General features: G+C 41.5%; 1 protein-coding gene across 1 annotated transcript; it reads right to left on the bottom strand.

The window, feature by feature from the left end:
* Nucleotides 1-226: 226 nt before the first annotated feature.
* Nucleotides 227-17,412, bottom strand: TMEM26 (transmembrane protein 26). The gene is made up of 6 exons (XM_064662371.1): nucleotides 17,070-17,412; nucleotides 13,877-13,955; nucleotides 8,054-8,167; nucleotides 7,346-7,566; nucleotides 6,250-6,326; nucleotides 227-3,970 (listed from the first exon to the last, which is right to left on the bottom strand). Exons 1-6 carry the CDS (start codon nucleotides 17,258-17,260, stop codon nucleotides 3,555-3,557), a joined length of 1,098 nt encoding a protein of 365 aa, XP_064518441.1. The 5' UTR covers nucleotides 17,261-17,412; the 3' UTR covers nucleotides 227-3,554.
* Nucleotides 17,413-18,199: the final 787 nt, after the last annotated feature.

Genomic DNA, 18,199 nt, shown 5'->3' with positions numbered 1-18,199 from the left:
GATATTAAACACATCCTCTGTGGGATTGCACTGTGCATACCTGGAGGCAAAGGTTCTGCATAAAGAACAACATATCCAGAAGAGAATGGAATTAACTGCAGTTGCTGTAGGTTTTCGAAGCAGTGGCTGCAGTCAGAATCTGGCCTAAGTAATTAACTTACGAAGCATGGAAAGGAAAAGCAGCATGTGGAAGATATAATTAATGGGAACATATAACAGTCAGCTCTCACATAATAAATTGGCAGCTATGCCTGAGGTAACTGCCTTTTATTTGCAAAGTGCAGTTGGAATTTTTTAAAAGTAATTGCACATTTTCTTCCATTTCCACATGGTCACAGAGAACATCGTACAGTACAAATACCAACAGGAATGCAATAAAATCATCGCTGTTGTTTGTTGTTTTTCCCGCTCAGGGCTATGAGCTTATTTGAGCCAATGTCCAGAGGAAAGGAGGAATACATTTTAGCTCAGGAAAAACAAGTAGTAAAACATTTTAGTGAGGTTTAATATGGAATAATCTAAAAGGACAAGGCAGGAACAACCAGAATAAATAACAGTAAATGGCCAGATATCTATTTGCAGAACAGATTTAGTAATGTAATTCTTCTGACTCAAAAGTGAATAATTGTTAAGATAAATGTTCTGAAATTCTTGCATTTTGAAGGCTTGAATTTTCCCCATCTGAAAGTTTACTGCAGCTTTTCCTGCATAGCAAATGTGACATCCTTGGGTGCACCACAGATGCTGGCAGATCTTCAAGGGAACCCATTCTACCACTTGCCTAGTGCAGAGTTCTGGAAGGCAGTGGGATGGCACAGTGGCTCTCAAACAGCCAGCTGCAAAATGCACTGCTGCATCCTCCTGCTCAGAACATTTGCAGGGGTGAGGAGGGCTTGCAACTGGGGTTTGCTGCTCGGCCCAAAACATGCGAGGTACTAGACTTCATAATTGCCATTCCCAGGCTTCTCAGTGAAGTAGAGGGAACTGCATGTCATTCCTGCTGCTCCCTGGCGTGTGTGATTCCCCTCTGCACAGAGGTCGGGAGGTAGTAGTCTACCCACCACTGAAGTGCTTTGTCAGTTTGGGTTTTCTTTTGGTTTTGAGCAATCTGATTGCCATCACTGCAATACTGGGGAGGAAAAGGAAAGTCCAAATCCTATTGTAAGCAGGAAGGAGGATTTTGTCTGAGTGAATGGGAATGGGATCTAGTAGTAACCACCTGACACTGGAGCGAGTTCTTCTTACCATAAATCTGATTAGAAGCTTTACTGCTGTTTAAAATTGAACAGACTGAAGACCAGGAAATAGAGTTCTCTGTAAAATATTCCTGCTGTAACCAGTCTCTGTACTGCTGACCCCAGGGGATCTTGCATTTGCTGCAGGCTGAGCCTAGTAGGCAGTTTGTTGCTGAACTAAGCCTTTAAATAGACAGCAAGTTTAAAAAAGAACATCCTGCAATTTTTGTGCTGATGAATTTAGAATGATGTTCTAGCAAGCTCAGTACACTCCAAATTAATTAGCAGTGATCCTTTTAACAGGATAATTACTATATCAGCAAGTGGTAAACTCAAAATGAATATGAGTAGTCCCAGCTTGCATCCATAAGGAAGAGCTGTGTTGTGGTTCTACCAACTGATTCTAAATTCCTCCCAGTGTGAAAGGTTTTAGACAGCACAGCTCATCATCAGAAATGTCACATTTTACCTCTAGACTTGAATTAAAATCCTTAATGAAGTTGCATTCCACTCTCCATATGTCTACATCACAATACCATGGCAAATAATGATAGGCTTTTTTAAATTTCTGGTGGAAAAAGGCCCAAAATAAGAAGAGGAGGAGGTATTGCATATTATTACTATTGTATGAATGGTAGAAAGGGCTATGAAGTACATGAGACTTCCTTCTTTATGGCTATGCATTTTCTTCTTTCCTAATGGAAGAGTCTGATCCTGCATAAAATAGTAAGAAAAACTCACAAGCATAAACAAATACTCACATCTTTGGGGTTTGGAATTTTTAAATAGGTTCACCTTTAAAGAATAAATGTCATTGCTTCTCAGGCTGTAGATAAATAAGTGTATGACTGCTGCAGTGGTGGCAGAAACACTTTTTATTCATTCCTGAAAACAGATTCTGGCTTTAGATGGCTGAGGCTTTAGAAAACAGTGTTTAATTGGGCATTTTTCATAAGGGAAATTACCTTAATTAGGTCACTTTATATGCTTTTCTGCTCTCTTTCAGAATGGATGCAGAAATTTGTAAAACCACCTGTCATTCTGTGTGAGAATTTAATTTTTAGGTGGACTTTCAAAAATCACTTCTCTTACTTTTAGCCTCTATAAACCAAGTCCAGCAAAGTCAATGGCCTTACACTGATCTCAAGTGTGCACTTGGGAGAAATTGGGACATATGTAGTTCATTCTAAATGTGAAAAGTGTAAATTAATAATTAGTAGCCATGTCTTAAAAATGGGTCTTGAAACTCACCAGACCAGGCAATCTCTCAGGTTATTTCAGGGGACCTTGTGGTGCTTTATGAAATGTGAAGTGGGTGCCTGAATCCTTTTGCTTAGATTGTCTTGTCAAGCTTGAGCAGCAGTGCCATCTTCTTTCTAGTGAGATTGTATGCCTGGGTCTGGCCACTTCTAAAAAAATCATATAAAATGGAGATATTTTAAAAACTTGTCTCACCTGTAAGAACAGTGAAATCAAGAGGGAAAAAAAGTATTTACAAATATTTTGGTGAGGTTTTGTGCGTGTGTGTTCTAACTGTGCGTGTGTTCTAACTGGTAGAAATAGAAAGGCAAGCAACTCTGTAGAAAATGCCTCTAGCAAATGCAGTTGTCTCCTAATGATCCATAAGGCTGCTTTTGGTTTTCTTGTAAGGTTTAGGTTATTCAGACCATGCAGATTGTAAGTGTCTTTTATATGCAGTTTCATGGTGTTGCATAGTTCTTAACTGAATCCAGCCATGGATGAGGTAACATCTGAAGAAGGTTTTCTTAAATTTATGGAATGAACAATGTTCAGATGTCATAGTAACAGCAGACATTTGTCATCCCTCTTCACTTGCACAGTTGTTGCTGCTGAAGTTGCTCCCATACACAGTGAAGATATTGTTCATCACACTCGAGTTATAGCCCAACCATTCAAGTAGAGCTAAATGCTTTTGTACTTCCCATATGGATAGGCTTGTCTGTCTATCTGAATACATGCAAGTACATAGGTTAGCACAGTGCCACCAATGGTAATAACCAATTTTGTTAGTGCACCCAGCCTTTCTTGGTACAACCTTTCTACTACAAACTACGCCTACAAAATCCTGTGGATAATAATAATATGAAACTAGTCAAAACCCACCATATAAATGGATTAAAAAGGAAGTCCCACTCCTGTGAATTTGCTTGAGAAATTTCCCCTACAATTTAGAAGAAGTTAATGTTCTCATGGTGGAAGAGGTGACTTAGGCACTCAAGGTGTGTTTGATCATAGAAACAGGCAAAGCCCTTCTGAAGAAGCTGCGGGAAATGCAACTTCTTTCAAGTCAGTGACTGCTCAGTGATCTTCTGACGGAGCTTGGGATTCCTCTTTTGGAGGAAAAGCAACCAGCTCTTTCAATTCGTTGTCGTGGTGACTGGCAGCATGAGCACGAGCCTCGTAAGGCTCACATGGGCAGCAACAGACCTCTCCTTTCCTGCTCTTCTGCAGGATGGTGGCACGGAAGTCGAACATTATCACTGCCAAACGATACAACTGTAGAGTCACAACCAAGACATTCTTAGCTGTAAAAAATACCAGCATCTGATTGAATATTCTGAAGTGGCCCATGAGGATTGAACGCACAATGAAGAAGGGCCCATCCTGTATGAAAAGGCTGACCCAGATGTTCCACAGTTCTGCGCTGTACCTGCACAGCAGCAGGCTGGGGATCCGCCTGGATGATGCACTTGGTTTGCAGCCAATATGCTGTACTAGAAGCAAAACAGTTATGTTAAAACAACTTTGTGAAGCAAAGCCAGGGTTGGTTTAAAGGGCCCTTATAAGACAGGGTACCCCGGATTATTGATGCATTCAACTGTGAACTGTGCAACATGCAGCATATCCATTTTCTGGGATTTGTTTCGGCAAAACACTCAGCTCATGTGAGGCACTTATGTGGTCCAGCAAACAGGACCAAAAACCACTTCCCTTTTTCTATCCCACAAAGATACCAGTATTTATACACTTCTAAAGCAAGAAACAGAAATAGATCACCTAATCTTTCTTCACAACTTTCCCAGACATTTCTTTGGTAAATCAACATGCTGATACATCAATCATGTATCTTTAAGAAAAAAACTACTGTGCTGAATAGGAGCAGCCTGAGCTGTTGCACTTCAGCTTGTTCCAGGCTGTCTAAGAACTTGCTTTTAAAAGATTCACCAGATAACCATTGCCTTTTTCATGTGTCACAGAATGAGTAAGTCCTGTTAGTGCAGAGCAGTATTGAACACTGTGTGGTTTCTGCTTGCCATGCAAGACTTGAGCCACAGTTACTTAGTTTTCTGGGTATCAATTGCACACAGCTGCTGGAACGTGCATACATGTGTTCCCCTTGGCTATAAAGGTGGTGGTGGGCTCAAATGCTCTCTGTGTTGTGGTGCCTAGAGAAGGACCATTGGGAGGGTTTGTATGGGGTCATTTTGGCTGTCTCTTACAAAAATGCACGTAGCTTAACTAACTAACCTGTCTCTTGGGCAGTGAGATTTCATTAGTTTAAAAAACATCACTACTTGTGATGCAGTAACAACCACCAAACATTTCAGCTTGCTAAAAGAATTCTATTGTTTGAGTCATCGCTGGAGAGGGGGAAAACCAGATGAGACTCAAATGGAAAATGAGCTGTAGAATGTAGAAATTTGCTGAATCCATTAGGCAAGGCTTCAGCAGCAGCTAATTTTTTAATATGTTTTTGTGCTATTGCTGTTTAATAGTCCTAACTGCATTGCTGTAGTCTAATCGTAAGTGCCTAAAAATTTCTTTTACGTCATCTTGGAGGCATGAGTAAACACTGATGCTTGAATAATAAGTACTATCTGTGCAACTGTATAGAAGTGCCTAAAATAAGCCGTACCCATAATAATTTCAGGGAAAAGTGTGTTCAATAACTTAATTTCTAACTGGTAAATGTAATTAAACAAGCAGAAAAGCAACAGCCAGAGGGAAAAAAATGCACAGATTGTTTAAGTGCTGTTTGAATTTATCTGGATGGTGGTGATGTGTATGGGATGTTTTTTGGTTGGTTAAGGTTTTTTTTAAACCTGAGTGCTGTGCATCTGTAACAGAATGTATTTTACCATAACAAGAATTTCAGCTGTGATAAATCTGAAATGTGATTGCATCAGATTTTTCAGGAGGCGAGCTGCTGAGCTGAAATGCTGAAATATTTTCATAACTTTACTGTTGAAAACAAAGCCTAGTGCTGTCCATGAAGCAAAGGCTAGTGAATAAAATAATAATAAAAAATGGTCAGGAATTTTTAACTTATTTTAGTCATAGTGTCAACCTAGTAACCAATTTTGTGTAAGATGCTAGTGAGGATAAGCATCTTTGGGCTACTATACCTGTGTTGCAAACTTTTAGTGACTGGAGAACAAAATGGTTGGAACAGATGAGGACTCGGACAGCTTTCATTGTTCTTCTTGGTCATTGCAAAGCCTGTTCTGCCCAGGGACAAACACCACCCTGAGCTGACTGAATAATTGGGCCTTTTAGATTAAGGTAAGGGTGTACAGTCCCAACATCATATGGTCCTTTAGGTTTCCTGTGAATAGGCAATTTCTCCTGGGATAATGTCCCCAGTGCTTTTGGCTGTGCTGTTCTCTGTGGTTAATAATTGCCTGCCTCTCCACAGGGTCTAGAAACCTACCCACATTGGAGACATAATATAGTAGACCAGATCTAACTTGAGAGCTCACATGGTGAAGTTTAAGGCAGCAACAGGCAACTGGAGCAATACAATATTACAATGCTTTTTCTTTTTTTTTTCTGAAAGTAGAGAGTTCTATTGGGGAGATCAGAAGTTACCCAGAACCAAACGTTCCCTTAAAAGAAACCATAATGGGCTTTCTTCAAAAGCTGTCGTTGTCATATAAATTGCTCTCTGCCAGAAGTCCTCGGTATAGCCTGTAGTGTGTGCACAGCCACAAGATGTGCCAGCGAAAACTTAAGAGCGTTTTTTTCCTTTTCTTGTCTACGTGCAAGTACTAACCTGCAAGATCAAGTGGAAACTGTAGCATACTCCAGGTCCATACAGCAAGAATTGCATTTATGAGAGCATAATTCTTCCTATGGGAGGGGGGAAAAAAGTGATAACAATAAAGATGCGGTTTCCTTATGTGATAACAAAAATGTTTCCTGTTGTGTTTGGAATGTCATTTAGAGTGGTTGAGTGAAAGAGTGATTTATTAATGCATGCTCTTGAGATTAAGGAAAACAGAGGCACCTCTTAGTATGGAATTTTTGCTGTTCAGGCTGCATGTTGCAGCTGTGTAATTACACTAAATATCTGATGCTAACATTATAATGATAAGCATATGGAAATAGACTCTGTGGCTCAAAGAGGAGATATCTTTACCCTTGCAGTGATTACATTCCTTACATTCCTTGGAAGCCTTAAGCTTCCAAGTGGGAGGGACCTCTTTTCCTGCTCTAAAAACGTTGCTTTGATATTAATAAAAATAAAATAGTATTTCTTTGGGAGGATGAACCTCTTCTGTGACTCTTTTCCTTTATGATGTTCACAGCTCATCTCTCAGCACTGTGAGGGGGAGATGAGCTTACTTTCTCTGGGAGAGGTCACAACAGTTGAAAATTCATACCAGACTGTCACTCCCTTTCTCCTTATCTTTGAACACTTTGTCATTCTATCATGAAGAAAGCACACGTGAGATAACAGAAGAAGCAACTTGGATAATGAATCACTAAAGCAAACTCTAGTTGCTTCCTTGCCAGTTTAAACCAATTCATTAACTTGAAGGAGGCTTACTATGTATCCAGTGTTTCAGCTCTTGTAGCCAAAAGAACTGATGCTGCATGGCAGTTCTGCTACTTGTTTGGCTCTTTGAACCTTTTATTGTGATGGATCTGACATGCTTTCTCTGCTAGCAACAGAGAAGAGCTTGTAGGACTAAGAAAGCTTGTAGGACTTAAGCCTTTCACAAAGGGAAAGGCAAGAGTAGGAAAACAGAGCCTTTGAATGTAGCCTTCTGTTTTCTATGGGAAATACAGTTCACCACTCTGAACACTGCACATTACACAAGCATCTTGCACCATGCAAGTTATTTAAATCAGCAAAAAGTCCTTACCGAACATCCTCAATGTCCAAGGTTTCACTGGCAAATTCAAGTATATCTGCTGCTGTTCCCACAAACATGAGAAGCAGCTGAGACAATTGATCCCGTGTGATTTCGACTCCAATGGGGAGAAGCCATCTCCCAACTACTAGTAGCAGTAGAAAAGTCTGGTGGAGGGCCAGTGTCCATACAGTCTCACAGATTGTGGAGAGCTGATTGACAAAGACTTTAGCCTGTTTAAAAGACAACAATGGCATACTATAACTTCAGCAGACTGACACTATAAGTACCTTCAGAGACTATTTGTCCTTGAGCCTGCTTTTTGTTCTCTTTCATATTGTATGAGAGCAAATCATTTCTATCTGGCAGGCCTAATTTGAAAAAGGCATGTTAATACAGACTTTGGATAATGAATAGCAAGTCTTTCTCTGTGTACTACTCCTCCTGTTCTCATTTTTCAGCTGAGCATTATCCTTTGCAGGATCATCACCCTGACATTTTCTAAGTTCAGTTACTGAGATCTGGAAGAGAGTCGTGGAAGAGTCTCCTCTTTACACAGACACTTGTCTTGGCAACAATAGTTAGTATGCAGCATTTTCACAATGTGCTTTTCTGAAATTAGATATATATATTTAGTTTTACTCACTCTGCAAGAAGCTTTTCTCTCTAATTGCTCTAATTATTGCAAGATCTCCACTAGGAATAGGAAAAGTGTCCCACCGTCTGAATGATGTGGTGATCCGTTCCCTCATTTCCATGACTGCTGTCTCTGGATTGATTGAAGTCTTGGTTGCTGACATTCACCTGAACTGCCCCAGGCTCATTACCACAGTACTGTTGTGAACAAAAACATGACACATACATAAACATCCCACACAGGGAGCAGGTGTGCTCTGTGGCTGAGTGTGTCCTGTTCTGCCGAACTGCAGAGGATTCATTTGTGAAACACCGTTGCTGTTTACAAAGGTGCTCACTCTGAATGTTATTCCCCTCTTGTTCAGAAAGGAGAAATTCCTTTCGTGAGGGCAAGAGTGATGTGTTGGTAGGTCCCTGAGGAAGTGTAGGGTTGTACTGCAGAAGAGGATGTAAATTCAAAGGCTGATGCAGTGGGTGACATCTCTGTGCTGCCAAGTCTGCACTCTTTGAATGTGATCTGCTTGCAGCTCTCCTGAACAGGCCACTGGGTTCCTACATGGGCTCTCTTTTGCTAAAACAGTCAAATAAGGTAAAAATTGGTCATGGTCAGTCTGATGTGTTATGTTCGTGGTCAGGCTCTATATTCAAACTTGTTCTCAAAATATCTGCTCCTATTCTCTACTATCCAGAAAAAGTTTTCAGAAAATGCCATTGTTTCATTTTTCTGTGTGATTTCCCTCAAGGCTGAAATCGAGTTGGGGTAGGATATTTGGGTTGTATTCTATGCCATTTCTGCCCCTGCTGTGCCTTATTTTGTAAGGAAATTCATAAGTGTGTGAGGTGAAATACAGGAATATTTAAGAAAAATGGACCTTTATTGTTGCCTACCCCCACAGAGTAGAAAAAAGTACTGAGTACTTTCTCCAAGTACCCAGTGCTCTGGGAAACTAAATGTTGGCTAAAACATACTGTTATTCCAACTGCAGTAAACCAGTGGCAGGGCTATGTTGCATCTGCAGCACTGCCCTGCCCTTCTACCTTCACACCCAAGGCTGGCCCAGGAGCAACTGGGGGGTTATGGTTCCAAAATCTGTCTTCATAACAACCCCTTAACATCTCTCTTCATTATAATAAAAGGAGGGTAATTAGATAATCAAACCATGCTGGTATTAGAGACTTTTATCCTGTCCTATTTGTGCCAGAGAACAGCAGATGATTTGCATTTCTCCATTGGGCCCCCCACCATTTTATTGCACGGGGAGTGATTTTCTGCAACAATTGGAATGTGTTTGAGTGCATACTGAGTAGCTGTGTTCAGCATAATGCCTGCCAATACAAGGGCAACGTTTCCCAGCAAATTTCAGATTCTACTTCGATACTTCACTTGGCCTCTGATAATGTTGCTCAGTATCTGAATAAATGCTGCCTCTTGCCTGACCTTGTGGTAGATAAACTTCTTGTGACTTGAAAAATCTGGGAAAAATGTCAGTGCTCGTTGCTTTTATAATTGGTGGTAAAGACTCCTAAGATGAATGCTTATCTTATTTGGACAGTGGGTGTGAGAGTGTTGAAAGACTGACACACAGATGTGGGGGAAGATGATATTTCCATTTGGAAGAGGGAAGTCTAAAGCTCTGGCCATGGAAACAGTGAGATGGAGGGGCTGGTGCTCTGCCTGGCTACAGCCTTGCAGGGCTAATCTCCCTGGGTTTGCCCTTCAGCCACAAAAGAGAGAGACAAAAAAAGGAGAGAGACAAAACATCTTGTTCAGAGGATATTTTGGAAATCAAATTTAACTAGTGCTCTGGAGAGACATTTATATCTGTTGCCTATAGAAAAAGCCTAAAATCTATGGAGACCAGCCCGAAGTCAGTCTTTCTGGATTACCTGCACAGGCAGTGTGACACAGTTGGCTGAGGAGGCCATGACCTAAAAATATTGCATAACTGTCCTAACCACCCCAGAATATTAAGTGAATATCAGCAAGTAGCCTGGGTAGGGCAAAGGGATTGCCAACTCATGGAGGAGGAGGAAGGCTGACTCCAACAGCCTTTGTTTTGTCATTGTCTGCATTTGAACTCACCCTTGCCTGGTCTGGCACGGTAAGAGGATAAGAGCCATGAACCTGTATCAAACTTCACATCCAAGTTTGGAGATTTTTTTTGATTGGTGTTTTAAAACCCTGTTGCTCAGAGATGAATTTGCTGAACTTGAGGCAGAACTCACGTAGGGCAACCTACTTGCCACACTTGCTGTATGTGCAAGGACAGTGGAAATCCCTTCCCAAACTCTGTGCCAACATCCAGTAAGTCAGACAGGCGGCTGAAGGACAGGACCGAAACAGGAGCCTGCAGCAGTTACAGTGTGTGGGTAGCAAGGTGTGTGAGTGCTTCTCTGAGCATGTGGTGTGGCTCTCCCTGGGCCACCAGCAAGCACATCCAATTATGGATCATCTCAGGGCTAATCCACATTCCCTCCATACCGGCAGAGGAGCTGCAGGGGTCAGCAGCTCGCACTGCTGGGAGGACGTGGAGGAAAGCATGCCATGGCTTACAGGGGGCTTGCAAGGAACCTCTTTTTATCTTATTCTAGTGGCACAAAGGGGCAGGAAATATCTCTAAGAAAATTAATTTGTGTTATTGGTGTCTGTCACTTTTGTGAGTATTTCCAGCTGAGAAGTGGGTTTCCATTTCAGTGCAAGGCTCCATGAACTTGGACTGAATGGCACTCCCAGGGCCAGTCCATAGCTCTTCTCAACTGTTTGCAGACAGGAAATGGAAAATTGCATCTGCAAAAGCCAGTTGTTTAAGTAGGCTCCTGTTTTTTTCATTTAAGTATGTTCATGTCTTGTTTCAGTTTGTTCCTCTCTGAATATTTATTAAGTAGTGATTGTGAAGTGATTCACTTGAAAGTTTGGAGAAGAGCCTTTATTTTCAACATGTATATGCATGTAAATAGGACTGGTGATGCCAGGCATATTTACCTAGCAAGTTATGGATGTGCAGTGACTTAATGGGAACGTGACAAGGAAAAACTCAATACTGTTTTTCACAGGCATTTGATAAACATGGTTTGCTTTTTTAATACTAGAGTCCAGTCACTCCTAGGTATTGAGACTGTATCTAGCTAAATAAAAAGGCCTTTTTTTTTTCCTGTGCAAAGATAGAACAGGAGGAAGTTATACCCATTTTGTATAAATTCTAGCTCTGTTTACTTTCTCTTTCTTCTGAGATGAAGCTTACACACCTCTGATTTACAAAACATCTAATCAAAACAGAAATGCTGTTGCATGACATGGCGACATCTCAGTGTATGGCCCGCAGAGAGCTCACTGCCAGTGCATGGGGGACATCTGGAACACTGAACTAATTCAGGCAATTTCTGTTTGCATGTTATTCACAATCCATTATTCCCAAATAAAACGGAGGTTAGCTAAAACTCTTCACACTGGGTCCAGCATTGGGATGGTAAAATTGGCACTCGAGGGTACTCAACCATGACATTTAACCTGTTAATGTGCGTGGAGGCTGTGCAGGCTGAGGATGTTTTGGAAGAGCCTAGCCCTTCCCTGGAGCAGGCCCTCTGCCAAGCAACAGGTACCCTGCTTGCTGTCTGTGATTTGCTGCAAACAGTGTGGCCATCACTATGGCAACATGTGTGATGTCAGAAATTCAAAGCACTCCTGACTGCTTCATTTTGCTCATACAGGAGAGCTGAAATGTAAAACAGGGAGAAATGATTGCTTAAGCTATTTTCCAAATTGAGGAATATAATGGGTATGGGAGGGAAGAAATAGTGAAAGATGTAAGATCACTTCGAGGAGATCATTATGCTATAATTTTAGCTGGTAAGAGAATCCCACCTCAGAATGAGGGAATGGACAGTAATATTCACTATTTCCTCAAAATATTCAATTTAAGGTGGTTAAAAATTATTACAAGGTTTACAAGTATCTGCCTTATTACTGACTGGAAGCCTACACTGACTCCAGCACTGGTAGTCGGGTAAGCCCTGCAAAAGGTGGTCGGTTATTGCTTTCTGTGGCAGTGATACACCTGGCATTTGAAAAGGTAACAGAGGTATTTCTTTCTCTGAGATATTGTACATTATTAAGAAAGAATGTTTGGGGATTTTAATGGATTAAACGGTTTTAATTTTCTTGACACTCTATTTTGCAGACAGCAATGTCTTCTCTCAGTACAGTTCAATTTACTTTATCATCTCTCCCAAACATGTATTTCATTCCTGAATATGTAACCACAAAGCAGTAGTTTCTATGCAGTCAGTATTTCACTGTTGATATATGAATGGTATTACTTATGTCCAGTTCTGCAGTACACAGAGAGGCAGAATTGCCTCTGTCTTAGGGAGGGGGGCTGCCTATTAGCACCTGCTTTAAATAACAACACCAACACAAGCAGCTGATCTTTCCTGGTAAAGATTCAACACAAGATCAAAGTTCTACTGCCTTAAAGACCACAAACTGTTTTCGTGGTGAATAAATTAAAAGTGTTGATCTAGCATAATTACACATTCTGTTAGTATTTAAATAAGGAAAGTCCCAGGAATACTTCAGTATTGAGAGTAGTCCTAATCAGGGTGCTGTGTTTGAGGTTAATTGATAGGAGGGCTGTTCGCCTTCTGGAGGTATTGTTTTTGAATCTGTTAGATTGTGTGTTCCAGAACTCTCTATCCTATCTCTCCAGGTATAAACTAAGCTGTTAACTTGATATACTTCCCCTTTAATTCACAGTAGCAGTATATCAATAAGAACAAAGTATGCCATGTTCTAACATCATTTTGGGAAATAAACTGCTGCCTTTGACTACAGAATTAGCCTGTTTCTTGGACCAGGTTTAACTATGACAAATGTTCTCAATATCCACATTACCTGTCTGTGACTGTTTAAGGAGATTTGGGAAAACAAGAAGACAATAAATTCCTGCTGCTGTATTTAGAAAAAGCCTCAGGCATTTTCAGTGTAAACACAATTTTGAATATTTGATTATGTTTCTGTGGGCTCTAACAATGTTTCAAAGGAGAAAATGAGGCACTAGGTCTTAGTCTAATTTATGTATTTTCTTCTGTTACTTTTTTTTTATTGTTTCAATCAGAACCTTTACTGCTGTGGATATAAGGCCTTGCAAATGTGCAAATGCTGGGATAGACAAAATCTCCTTTTCACTACATGGAAGTGCTATAGGGACTTGAAAGCAGCCTGCATGAGGAGATGGTTCACTCAATGGGAGCTGCTGGGCTGAGTGACTCTTCTGGCCCTAAATGCCTAAATGACCCCAGAACAATTGCCTTTAAAAGTGTTACTGTGTGTTTTAGTCCTGAATTGGAATCCAGACACCCCCCTCCTAGATTACTGTGCAGCACAAAGAAAGAAAAGATATAAACACTGGCAGACAAATTACTGGCCGTGGTAACAACCAGTGAGTGTTGTCCTAGGTTGCAGCAAATATGAGGTAACCTGAGTATAAGACCCCTTTCGCTGACACCTGTCTCAGTTTTTACTTTTTTGGAGTTGTGTTATCTGCTTTTAAGTGCTGTGAAACTCATACTTTATTTTACAAAGACCTCCAAAGCAATGAAATTCCTTCATCATATTGAGCAAGATTCGTGCTGGTAACCTGGGGGTGAAAGGCTGTGTTTTTCAAACTTATAGTCCTTAGTTCCCCAGATAAATACAAATAAATGATCTCATTTTTAGCTAGGAATGAGGCTCATTATCTGATAATTAGGAAGTGCACAGTAGTCATAGTATAGCTGGCTTGGGAGACCCACCAATATGAAATAGAGAACTGGAACAAGACTTGGCAGACTTCTGTCTCTATGCCCAAATCCAACCCATCAAATAATGCGTCGATTTCAAACTAGTTCATCTTGTCTCATAATAAATACCTGAGTCCCATGATGAATTTCTAGCAGCCATAGTGATGGTACTGTGCAAATCAAATATAAAAATATTGCTGGTGAAAACCTGTGAAGGAAAAGAAAAGATATTTTGGTATTATAACACATCATAAATACCATATATCCAAACATTATCTGCACTGAAAAGTTATCTTGTGCCTCTACCATATGAGATATTAAGAAATAGGGTAACTGCAAATAAGAATTGCTATTTTTGCTGGATCACTTGCTGTGTCAGTACTATAAATCACAGGTTTATTTGTACATGCATCTAGGATCATATATGGAAGTTTATTTAAAATCTCTTTTTAAGAACTAACCAAAGGCAATTTGCTGTTTGGATTTCCAGCACAGCACTCTCTGTACTTAAAAAGCCTCTAGCTAACATGCTCTTTCTGATTTCATGAGAGTGAATTAATGCATTGAGTCATTTTACTGAGTGATGCTGGGATAAAGGTTGTGGGTCAGAATCCTGTGCATTGACACAGGAAATGTAGAAATAGCATCAGTTTGCCTATAACAAGTATTTCTTCAGTAGCAAGTCTTTCAGTGCAGGCTGTGCACTGAAAATGGGTCTATGAAAATGAGTCTTGGCCTTGTTTCCCCATTTGTGCTGGCAGTTGTATAATTCTTCACAATTTCTGTCTCTAGTTCTTCTTTCCTTGCCAGTCTTCTGTATCACTTAGGATTATGAAAGTTTATTATCTTCAGCTTCTTTAGCTGGGTTTATGCAGAAGTCATGGAGAGGTTTTATGACTCCCTCTGCAAGTACTGATTCTTGTGAGAGTTGATGTTCTCTTATAAAACAGATGACATTTGTTTGGGGTGGGGTTTTTTTGGCAATTCCTATCCTTTTGGAGTAGGAATGAGGTGTGATGCCACTAATGTTCCATCTGACTCTGCTCTCCAAAGAGTGAGAATTGCTGCAACACTGCTGAGATGCTCAGCTGCCTTTGTATCACGTATATGTACGGCCCAGGACAGGGCAATGTAGTCAAACTCAGGACATTTGCTTGGTTTCTTCTATCCTGCCACTGGCACATTCTGCAGTGAATCTGAATTGCTTATAAGTATGCAACTACAGCAACACTTTGGTCAAATGCTGTTGCATTTGTTGTTTGTTCCTATACTGAGTGTACCTTTATTTTGAAAATCATGACTTTTCCAGTGGGGAGATTAGATACTGAGAAAAGAAAAAAACCCTGCTGCTCAGGGAAATGACTGGGTTGCTGAGCTGCTCTAAAATGTTTCAAACAATCCCCTGTAAAATAGTCTGGGTTTAGGTTTTCATAGTGTTTTTGTTTTCTTTTTCAAGGTTGGAAGTGTTGTTTGTTTTGACAGTGGGGTTTTTTGTTGTTAGCTCTTTAAAAAAAATAAAAAAAGTTATGATTCTGTGGGTTTTTAGCATGGTTATTTTGGGAGAGAACACACCTCTCATTTGAATGGAAGAACTAACATATTTTACAGTGTTTCCTGTAGGACTTGAGCACATGAAAAATCTGTCCAGCTGGCAGGTTAGCAGTACTGAGCTAATGATACCAGATCAGGCCAGGAGACTTCAGGGGCTTTAACCCTGCCTTTCTGTCAGAAGGGGCAATCTAGAGGAAATGTTACATGGCCAGGCTCACAAGAATACTTTTTCTCCACATGTGCCATTTAATGTTTTATGCTGGTGTAATAAGGAACAGTTCTCTGTCAGTAATGAACAGAGACAATATGAGGCTCTTGGAGGCAGGAGCCTTTCAGCACAGTCTGCCCCTTGCTTAGATTGGTGACTGTCTGTAGAGGTGTTTCTATAAATGCTTCTGGTAATTCCTGTTCTAAATGTGTTTTCCACTGGAGTAGAAAATTACCCTGATACAAATAGATATTGACCATTTGTCTACAGTTCTTACCTATAAATGTCTTTACTGTGCTGTTTTAGGCGCTGGACCACATCCACTTTCAAAATTTTCTTCTAACTAAACGTAGCCCAGTCTTTTAGCACATGTATTAATCTAACATGGATCTGCTTTCAGAATCTTTTTTTCTTTGGATTTTCCAAAAGCTGCCATAGCAAGTCTTCCTTCATGAAGATTCTGTTGCTGCCTCTTTTCCCAAGTGAATTGGGTCTGCTCAATCTGCCTGTCTCATAACTGCATCTAGGGCTGTGCTGTTGTTAAATTTTCCAGTGTCCCAGACATTATCGCTGCTTTTACTACATTCAAATTTAGGGCATGGAGCACTTGTGTGAATTGTCACACAACACTGCTTCTGTTATGATGAGTTTCACAGGTTGCAACGGGCAGGAATTTAAGAACATGGAAATACTCTGGGGCTCTGGATTTGTCTCAGGGCCTGCCTGCAGTTTGAGTTTTTTAACAATAAAAGGTCCTAGTGAAATCTTGACAATTATTTACATGACCGCTTCCTTTTCACAGGGCGCTTGTTTTGGCTGCCTGAGCACTGATGAGCTGTAGATGACAGCAGCAATTCTTTAGATGCACGTAAAAACCCATGTGCTTGGGCAAGCTCTGCGATGACTAACTTTTTTGTTCATTTCTAGGGCAGCATTTCAGGCATGAAAGTTCCCCTCTGGAAGAGCCTCTCAAATCCAAATATTTAAGCCACTGTTGCTGTATCAGAAGAGTGGTTGCCGCTCATCTTTTATTTGTCACTGAGTTTAGGTTCATGCACTAGCATGGTGTTAGCACTCTTGGAAGGAGGGGGGAATGGGAATACAGTCCTTAGGGAAGGAGATACAAACCAGGGCACGACAGGACAGAGTATGAGATGCAGGGAATCTCTGTGGGTGCCCCAGCATCCCTCTGCAGCTTGTAGCCCCGACAGGCAGTGGCTCAGGAGGTGCCCCCAGCGTCCCCAGCCCACAGCTTCACAGCATCCACCTCTTGCCTGCAGCTACATTCCCACACTCTTCACTGTTAGTATGGATACACGCACAATTATACAGAGTGGTTCCCGAGTAGTTTGCTGCAGAACTGCCCCTCCTGAAAGCCCTCTGTTTGGCAATGGACTGGCCGAACTCTACCAGTTTTCCATCCCCGCCGCCCAGGAGCAGCCGGGGAGCAAACGCGACCCCTGAACGCCGGGGCCGGGGAAGCCCCTGCTCTCGGGGGCAGCGTCCCATCTCCAGCAAAGTACATGCAAAGAAGCAAAAGGGGCTCCGCCGGGATATGCTCACCATTTGTAGCCTCTGCCTTGCTTAAACTTGAGGGTGAGCCCTGTCTCCAGGCACAGGAGAAGATTGAGCAGTGCCAGCAGCCAGTACTTGGGTTCTTTCTTCACGGCAGTCACTCTCCAGACCCCGATGAGAGAGTGCAGCACGAAGAGCAGGCGAGTCACCAGGGCACTGAGCAGCACCATCAGCTCCATCCCGGAGCAGCCCCCTCCCTTCGCCCCGCACTGCGGGGGCCCGGCGCCTTTAGGAGCCCTGGGAAGTTACCTTGGGAGTCACCGGGAAGCCCGCGCCCCGCAGGCACACAGATCTCTTCTCTTCCATCTCCACAAAGGGGCCCATTATAACAAAAAAGAAACAGCATCGCCCCTCCTCCAGACTTCCTGAAAACTTTTTAGAGGGAAAAAAAAAAAGGCACTCTTCCATGCTACCGTGGTTTGCAGGCTCGAAACAGCCCTGGCCGCCCCAAGGCAGGGGTGGGGGAGGGTTGCGTTTGTCCCCTCTATCATCTGTTCGGGGACCCAGCAGAGGGAGGTTTCCCTCTCACAGTTACCATCCCTCTGCAGCCCCACTTGCTGCTCTTGCCTCGTAGATTTTCTAACAAAGAGGCAAAATGTAAGACACGTTATTAATTTGAATCATTTTTGCTGAAAGCTCCACTGCACTACTGAGAGTGCAAACTAAAAGCCCTCTTTCTGCTCTCCGTGAAAGATATAATTCATACTTGGGAGCTTTTAAAATCGTTTGTTTAACACTGCAATACTGGAAAGCAGAAACTGTGTATTTAGCTCAATACTGGAATCCCTTGTGTAATAGAAGCCAGAAAAGCTAGTTAAGCCACTCTATTGTATCATCTACACCCCGCTTCAGGACTAAGGAGTGCAGAACTCCAGAAATCAGGATGAAATCTGGGCTAGTACTAATATTACTGAATTGGCCAATAGAGACATATACAAAAATCACACGAAGTTTTCTGTTAGGTCAGTTACCTCCAGACTGACTTTTAGTATCCTCTGTGGGAACAGTGTATAAAGTACAGAGTATGTTTTAAAACTGCTTTGATGTTTCTTATAGAGATTATAAATTTTATTTGAATTTACACTTGGGCAACGAAAGAGAAATCTCTTCTTGATCAA

The sequence above is a fragment of the Pseudopipra pipra genome, chromosome 8 (genome assembly GCF_036250125.1).
Source record: "Pseudopipra pipra isolate bDixPip1 chromosome 8, bDixPip1.hap1, whole genome shotgun sequence".
Taxonomy (NCBI): domain Eukaryota; kingdom Metazoa; phylum Chordata; class Aves; order Passeriformes; family Pipridae; genus Pseudopipra; species Pseudopipra pipra.
The sequence above is the reverse complement of the archived record's forward strand: the minus strand, read 5'-3'. Positions and strand labels throughout refer to the sequence as shown.